At 42.3% G+C, this 9093-nt stretch overlaps 1 protein-coding gene across 1 annotated transcript; it reads right to left on the bottom strand.

The window, feature by feature from the left end:
• Positions 1-5119: 5119 nt before the first annotated feature.
• LOC147891967 (pentatricopeptide repeat-containing protein At2g13600-like) lies at positions 5120-8805 on the bottom strand. The gene is made up of 2 exons (XM_087389040.1): positions 5822-8805; positions 5120-5584 (listed from the first exon to the last, which is right to left on the bottom strand). The coding sequence occupies exon 1, from the start codon at positions 8342-8344 to the stop codon at positions 6344-6346; it is 2001 nt and encodes a 666-aa protein (XP_087245166.1). The 5' UTR covers positions 8345-8805; the 3' UTR covers positions 5120-5584; positions 5822-6343.
• Between the last annotated feature and the right edge of the window lie 288 nt (positions 8806-9093).

Below are 9093 nucleotides of genomic sequence, written 5' to 3'. Positions count from 1 at the left end.
AAGTAAATTTCCATGAAAGAGGAAATCATCATAGAGGACATCAAATTCATGGTCATTATGCCAATCAATCTAATACAAACATATCTTGTGGTTAAGAGTATGAAAACTAAAAAGTTAATTTTTTTTTGAGAATATCTATTTTAATAGTGATTCCACAGTTGAGTGTAGTTATCATTTTGACAATGCAATGAAAGGAGGTCTTCTAAGAAGTGAGCAAAGGACACTTATTTAGTAGCAAACTTACACGCCATAGTGGAGTATCAATGTATGCGACTTTTTGCAATATGGCACAAGAAATGTTGATATGTCATTTCTAGAAGATTAATGCAGTTGAAAAGTCAATTTGATATGAAACTTACTATCTTAAAAAAGTTCATGAAGCATGCTACCTTAGCAAACAATCAAGCACTAACTTTAAAAGAAGTACCTATAGACAAAAAGGTACTCTTGACTTGATTCATTCATATGTTTGGGTTATGCACAAATCCATAGTGTCAATAGTTCACTACACTTTTTGACTTTTTAAAGATGTTTGTGGGTTTGTTCCCTCGAAGAGAAATATGGAGTTTTTGCCAAGTTCAAGGTTTAAAGTCATGGTAGAGAACCAAACATGCAAAAAGATTAAAGTTATCATATTAGATCGAGAAGATGAAGACATGTATTCCACATTCATGAACTTTTTCTAGAGTAATGGAATTTCAAAATACTCCATATGTACAAATACTCCTTAACAGAATGCAGTAGCTAAAAGGAAGTCCATAAGATTTTTTATATGTCTATTTACACTCAACAAATGGAATGTGTACTAACAAATGTCAAAAATACTTTTCTTAATAGCTAATTAATGGAAGAAATATACATGCAATAACCACCAAGGTATGTTGAACATTGCAAAGAGAATCAAGTTTGTTGATGTAACAAAAGTCTCTATGATTGAAGTAAGCGTCCAAAAGTTGGTACAATAGAATTGACAAGTATTTGCCGATATGAGATAGATCAAGTCTAATGCAAATCATACTCACTACTAGAAAGTTCATGGGGAAGACATCTCCATTGCAATTTTGTATGTAGATGATCTGATTGTGACAGTAGTAATGAAGCTTTGCCATAAAGCTGAAACAAGGCTTATTCATAATGTTCAACATGCAAGATCATGGACTTATGCATTAATGTCTTGGTATCGAGTTTTGGAGAGAGATGTAGATAGCACTTTATGTGCTGAAAATAGACTGAAAGAGGTGCAGCAAGGTATTAAACATCTCAGGTATCCATGTTAGGGTGTCTTTTGCAGTTCAAGATTTGAAACTACAAGGCCAGTCTACATCCAAGTATTCGTACCCAAGTGAGCATTGAGCGCAAGACAAAGCTGGAAGATCTGATGCATTCAGCCTCAGTGGTTGAAGCAACTAAAGAAGATTTGTTATGCACGATAGTTGCCTCAAAGGGCAAGGATGGGGACACCATCAAAAGAAATATGGCTCCAACAATTCAAGGACAAAGCAGCTCCAGCTTTAGAAGCCGACGGGTCCATTGAAGCCCTATAAAGGGAAGCCAAAGTTTACACCACAACGGATTGAGGCCTTCCAAAAGGAGGGTAAGAGTTTCCATTGTGGAAATGAAGGGCATATGGCTAGCCAATGCCCCGAAAAGCCTTTGGGTTTGAGGGAGCAAAAAATGCCAAAACACCTCTCAAAGCCTTTGGTAGGAGGAGTTTCCTCGCATGGGGAAAGGTGAGAGACTAGAATGCTTTGATTCTATTCGATCTAGAAGCTACTGACAACTTTATTTCAGAAGACCTAGCATTGAGGCCAGGAATCAAGACTAAAGAATTGGGACCATCCCTGGATGCAGAGCATGTTTTCAAAGGGGATCCAATTAAATTCACTCCTTTGATTGGAAAGCTTAGAATTCATGTACAAAATTATGTGGATCACAAAGAGTTTTATGTTTCACCCCTCAAGCACTATGATGCAATTTGGATATGTCGTGGTTCCATAGAAAGGATGTAACTATTGACATAAAGGCAAGAACTATCAGTTTCATGCACAAGAACAAGAAACACAAGATTTTGGCCAAAGGAAGAGGTGAGAGTTGTATCTAATATTTCTATTGCTAAATCAATACAATCAGATATTTATGCATACATGGTTTGAGAGAGAGAGAGAGAGAAAGAGAGCCTTAAGTGGAAGTGAGTCCTCGAGTAAAAGAAAAATTTCAGTTTCTAGAATCTTTCAAAGATTGTTTCATAGATTCACTATAAGGAAAGCTTCCTTCTGAGGGGCCAGAAGATCATGTCATAGAGCTCCTTCTAGGAATTGAGCCACCTTATCGTGTGAGCGCTCAGACCAAAGAAATTATGGCTTAGATACAAGATCTACTTTCTAAAGGACTCATTAGACCCAATTCCTCACCCTTAGGTTCACCCGTGCCCTTAGTTCAAAATAAAGATGGCTACTATCATATGTGTGGAGTACAGAGCCCTCAACAAAATGACGGTCAAGAATAAGCTTCCAATCCCCTTGCATAGATGAGACCAAAACGGGCCACGATCTTCAATCGCATTGATTTGTAAACGGATACCATCAAATAAGGATCCATCCTCAGTGTTCATAAGACAACTTTTCGGACCACTTTCAACTTGTACGAGTTCTTGGTGATGCCTTTCGGGTTAACCAATACACCAGCCACTCCAGCCACATGATGGACAAGTTTTACACACGTTACAAGCACTTATAAGGTACTTCTTTGATGAAATTTCGATCTTTTCAAATATGAAAGAAGAACATAAGGAAGATTTGGCCATTGTGTTTCAAGAAATTCAAAACCACAAGCTTTTCATTAATGGCAAGAAAAGTGAAATTTTCCTTGATGAGATTCACTACCTCAAACACATTATCTCAAAAGAAGGGATTCAGATGGATCCCACCAAGATAAGAGCTATACAAGAATGGCTAGAAGTCACCTCGGTACACGAAGTACGTAGTTTTCTCGTGCTCTGCTCTTCTTACAGATGCTTCATTAGACACTTTGCTGATATAGCAACCCCATTACATGATTGACCAAGAAATCTATAGTCTTCAAGTGGGGCTAACGACCAAGAAATCTATAGTCTTCAGGTGGGGCTAACGGCAAAGAACAGCTTTCAATACTCTCAAAGAAAAGTTAACAAACAATTGAGCCGATCCTCGTTGTCCCAAATCTACACAAACAATTCCATGTGGACTGTGATGCATGTGAAGAGTGTCTCTGAGCTACCGTTCACCCAAAGATGGTCGAGTCATAGCTTATGGGAGGCTATGTGATGAAGAGAGATACATAGGTGTCTATGCAAAAGAGATGCTTGAAAGCATTTCTTCTTGGAGCTGACTTTCCAATCAAAACTGACCACCAGAGTCTCAGGTTCTTGACCCAGACAAAGATCTCTGAAAAAGCAAATGAAATGGAAAAACTTCATGTCCATGTTTCATTTCTAGATTGTCTATACTCCAAGAGCCTAGAACAAGGTAGCAGATGCTTTATCCAGAAGGCCCCATGTGAACAATGTTACCATATCTCATCACAGGGACCTGGAGGCCATGAAAGAGCTTTACTTAGAGGATCCAGATTTCAGAGAGACCATGAGAAATATTCACCGGTAGTGATAATCATCTAGCCAGTACACACTAAAGGATGGTTTTCTTATGAAAGATGATCACCTTTATGTGACTCCAAAGTTTTGGAAGAATGTCATGCCCCTCCTTATCAATTCATTGGGGGTATTTCATCTACTACACAAGCCATTGAAAGATATTTCTTTTGGCCAAGAATGCGAAAGGATATACACAAGTTTGTGACGGAATGTCTCACTTGCCAAAAGGAGAAGTGTGATAGGCACAAGATCCCAAGACTTCTCATGCCGCTACCCATACCATAGGGACCATGGGAGAGTATTGCGATGAACTCATCTTTGAGCTTCCCAAATCCAAGTACGAAAATGATGGGATATGGACAATCACTAACAGGTTTAGTAAGTAGGCCCACTTCATTCCGGCAAGAAAAACCATTAAGCCAAACCACATGACCAGGTGGTTTTTAGCACACATCTTCAAACACCATGGGATGCCTAAGTCGATGGACAATGATTGCGACCCCAAGATGACTAGTTTGTTCTAGTGAGCATTGTTTGATAGCATGGGTACGAAGCTGTGTTTCTCGTCTTGATTTCATGCTCAGACGGACGAACAAAGCGAGAATGCCAATTCTACGATATTGGATCTTCTCAAGTGTATCTTCCTCTTGTGGAATTTGCATACAATAATACTATTTACAGCTCCACCGAAAAAGCCCCATTTGAAGTCATTTAAGGAAAGGTGATTTTGTCACCTATCCTTAGTACAAAGGATGAGATATTTGTAGCTAATCCGTATGTTTGAGACTTGGACACAGCCTTTCCTAGGTTCAGACAGCAATCGCAAGATCTCGACAAAAGCAAAAGAGGTTGTGGATAAGCATAGGAGAGAGATGAATCTCCAAGAAGAAGACTGGGTGTTACTTAAGTTTGAAAAAGCACGTCTCAGCAAAAAGATGAGAGTAAAGAAAGTATACCCAAACCTGTCTCCTAGATAATATAAGCCCTTCCGTGTTAGTGAGCCCATAAATGTAGCCGAATATCGACTAGAGTTATCTGAGACTTGGAAGATTCACATTGCTTTTCATGTGAGTCTTCTTAAGAAGTACCAAGGACCAGAGTCCACGAATTGATCCAAGAGGAGAAGAGTTTGCTGCAACTTGGGATTCCAGCCCTCCAAAGTGTCCGAGATCTGCTGCGATTTGTTCTAGGAGGCCCCGATTCTGCTGCGACTTGATCCAGCTGGCCATAAAAGCCGACATTCCAAATAATATAACTCTCACCATAGCTCCGTTTTAGGAGCTTGTTAAACCAAAATGCAGAGGAGATTCTCTGCTGTGCCAATGAGCAAAGAGTAGCCTCAAAGGAAAGCAACCTAGAGGTGTAATACCATGACAAAGTAGGAGGGAGTAGAGGGGAGAATAGAGATGGAAGAGAAAGCGAGAGCACAATTGCATACACTAAATTAGTTTTAAAAAGTTAATAAATACAACTTTCCATCGTCTTATAGGGTTAGGGTTATGGTTACGGTTAGGGCTAGAAGACACTAATGCTATTTAGCACTCTCAAAGTATTAGTGCCTGTTTACATTTGCACATGATGTTGAGGTTGCTCTTCGACAATGTGTCCATCGGAACAAAGGGTAGTGCCATACTTTGCCCAACCACTTGCTGAGCTAATGGCCTCATTCCAACCATATGGAGCCTTCAAAACTAGAGCCAAAGTAATATCACCTTGATTGACACAGATCCTTCTAAGTATTTTCCCACTCCAAGGGATATCTGATCAATTGGATAGCCAAACAAGCTCTCGCTTTCACCTCACGATGGCAACAAACAAAGCCAGGCATTTTCATCCTTTAATTGCTTGACAATGCATTCACAACAGAGGTGTAGTGCCATACTTTGCCCAACCACTTGCTGAGCTAATGGCCTCATTCCAACCATATGGAGCCTTCAAAACTAGAGCCAAAGTAATCTCACCTTGATTGACACAGCTCCTTCTAGGTATTTTCCCACTCTGAGGGATATCTGACCAATTGGATAGCCAAACAAGCTGTGGCTTTCACCTCACGATGGCAACAAACAATTGCTGACAATGCATTCACAACAGAGGTGTAGTGCACTTTGCCCAACCACTTGCTGAGCTAGTGGCCTCATTCCAACCATATGGAGCCTTCAAAACTAGAGCCAAAGTAATCTCACCTTGATTGACACGGCTGCTTCTAAGTATTTTCCCAATCCGAGGGATATCTGACCAATTGGATAGCTAAACAAGCTGTGGCTTTCACCTCATGATGGCAACAAACAAAGCCAGGCATTTCCATCCTTTAATTGCTTGACAATGCATTCACAGAATTTGCAGCCCTGGCAAGACACTTATGTTCCCTAATAACTATGTTGTACAATATCCTTGCCACTAGCCCCACAATTCATTCATAGGAAGAGGGGGACAGACTTTGCTGGGCATGAGATCTTAGCAACAGATATGACTGGCACCACTGTAAAGACGACTTGGTGGTCTACATAGGTTCGTGGCATATGGTCAGGCCGCTTTTCAATCCTATGTAATTTGCCAAAAATTGAAAGAAGGGAGGATGACAGCCAACACATCCCCAACAAGACAAATAGATGCTCTGCTTGGGGGGGTCAAAGTGGGAGATCCCAACAGCGATGGCCAGGACCTTACAAGGAGCGGGGGTGGGGGACAAATTTCAGTGAATTTCCATTCTAACCTTCATGACATCATACCTGGAATAACTGCATTAGCATGGATGTTTGCTAGCAAGACAAATGGTGAAGCATTCCTTGGACCCAAGGATAAAAGAAAATCTGGAACACGCACAGCCCGCTTGACATCGTTGTGAATTCTGCATGATGAAAGGAAGCTCAACCAGGCTGGAGCAACATGCTCAAATGGCATGCTAACGATGAGGTCCTCTGCCTCTTCCAAGAGTCCTCCTCGCCCAAGTAGATCAATCATGCACACATAATGCTCCACCGAGGGAGTCATGCCATGCTCTCTATTCACAGAGGCAAAGTATTGCCTTCCATCAGCAACCAGACCTGTATGACTGCATGCAGTAAGAACACAGGTGAAGGTGATCTCATCTGGCTTCACACCTTCAGCCTGCATTTGACCAAACAGTTGCAGGGTCTCCTTGCTGTGCCCATTCTGAGCACATGCTGCCATCATGGCATTCCACGAGACCACATCCCGAAGAGGCATCTCTGCAAACACAGTCCTTGCATCATCCAGGATCCCGCACTTTCCATACATGTTGATAAGGGCATTCCACACAACAACATCCATCTCCCATTCGTTGCCACCAACAGTAGCATGGATCTCTCGCCCCTCTTCTAGAGCTGCCACACTTGCACACGCATCTAGAGCACAGATGAAAGTAATCTTGTTTGGCTTGATGCCTATGACTTGCATTTGCCAAAATAACTGTAGGGCCTCCTTGCCGTGCCCGTTCTGTGCACAAGCTGCGATCATGGCACTCCAGGAGACAACATTCTGCAATGGCATCTCCGCAAACACAGCCTTTGCGTCATCCAGGCTTCTGCATTTGCCATACATATTGACAAGGGCATTCCCTACAGCAACATCTGACTCCAACCTGTTGCCTGCAACAGAAGCATGGATCTCTTGACTCTCTTCTAGGGCTACAACATTAGCGCACGCATCTAAAACACAGATGAAGGTGATCCTGTTTGGCTCAAATCCTGCTGCCTGCATTTGACCAAACAACTGTAGGGCCTCCTTGCCATTCCCGTTCTGGGCAGACGCTGCAATCATGGCATTCCAGGACACCACATTCCACAGTGCCATCTCTGCAAATACTGCCCTAGCATCATTCAGGCTGCCACACTTGCCATACATATTGATGAGGGCTGTCCCCACAACAACATCTGCCTCCCATGCATTAGCAGCAACAGTAGCATGGATCGCTTTTCCCTCTTTGAGGGCAGTGGCACTAGCACACGCATCCAAAACACAGATGAAGGTGACCTTGTCTGGTTCAAAGCCTTCGGCCTGCATTTGACCAAAGAGTTGTAGGGCCTCCTTTCCAAGTCCATTCTGGGCACAAGCAGTAATCATGATAGTCCAAGTGTACACATTTTTCCACACTATATTCTCAAACACGCCAACAGCATACTCCAGGGTCCCACACTCGCTGTACATCTGGATGAGAAGATTACTCAAAAATCTGTTGGCGCCATATCCGCACCTAGTCATGTGCTTGTGCACACGTTCACCTTCAAACAGAGCCTTGGCACTAGCGCAATGCCTCAAAAGCATGGCATAGGTAGCAACATCTGTCTTTGGACCCAGCTGACTGAGGATCTTCTCATTCAAATTCTCAGGACAGCAGTCTTCATTCCTTGCAAGTCCACTATGTGTCTGGCAGGGTTTACTGATTCCCAGCTCGCTAAGCAGCCTTTCAGCGCGCGTGGCCACATCAGGTCTTTGTCCTCCGCGTAGCTGGATGACCATGGACCTCAAATAGGGAAAAGGCAACGATTCCAGAACGCAACCGTTTTGCTTATCAAAGTATGTTTTCGTCCTCTTGGACCGACGGCCCAGCCTATCCCAGCAATTCGGGTTGACAGGCGTGCAACATAAGACTCTATGCAGTTGCCTTCTCTCCAATGACAGGGGCTCAATTGCAAGATGAGGCTTGCCGGACTCCGACGAAAAAAGAGGAGAGATGTAAAGCAGGAACAGAGCCATAGACTGAATATTAATGCTACAGAAGAACCCAACTCAACAAGAGAGAGAAACAAAGGCATCGACATTGACAAGGAGGAAAGAGACAGGCTTTATTTAAATCACAATCGTTCTCTATGTTGGGTAGTCGATAGCTTGCAAAAGGTTGAGCGATTTTGCATGTGTATTGTTACAGAAGCTCCACTTTGTTTTTGCCTTGTAGGCTTGTACCCAGAAGCTGTGCCCACAGCAGCTTCTTGGTCGGTGATGGCTAAGCTTGTGCAGGCAACCAACTCAGAATCTCGAATGCGCTTGGGCGGACCTGTTTCAACGCTGGTGGAAATGCGCGCATTCGGTGCTGAGGCCGAGGCATTATAGCATCCGATGGTGGCTTGGGTGTTGCAAACAAGTTGAATACATTCAAAAGGCCTGCCCTGGAAGCTGAGAGAGAGAACAAAGGCCTGCAGAGAAGAAAAAAAAGAGAGCGAAAGAGAAATGGAGAGAAAACAATACTTGGAAATCCAAAAGAAAATAGCTCCAAAAAACTTTCACTTCAGTGTTCACACAAAACATTTTTCTCAACAAATCATAAAACTTGGGGTTTCAAATTTTGAAGGTTTTTCCTGAGAATTTGCCGACCTTTTAGCTAAAATATAACTAAATTGCCTAAACTTTTGCATATTTTATAAAATTGAGAAAATAATTTTTACAGGTGAAAATGAAAATGTTACAGGTTCATTGTATATAGTTTGCAGGTTTTCTGTGAACACTGT

This window comes from Dipteris shenzhenensis, chromosome 17 (genome assembly GCF_047967505.1).
Source record: "Dipteris shenzhenensis isolate YYH24624 ecotype China chromosome 17, Dip_SZ_1.0, whole genome shotgun sequence".
NCBI lineage: Eukaryota > Viridiplantae > Streptophyta > Polypodiopsida > Gleicheniales > Dipteridaceae > Dipteris > Dipteris shenzhenensis.
This window is presented reverse-complemented; position numbering and strand designations above follow the sequence as displayed.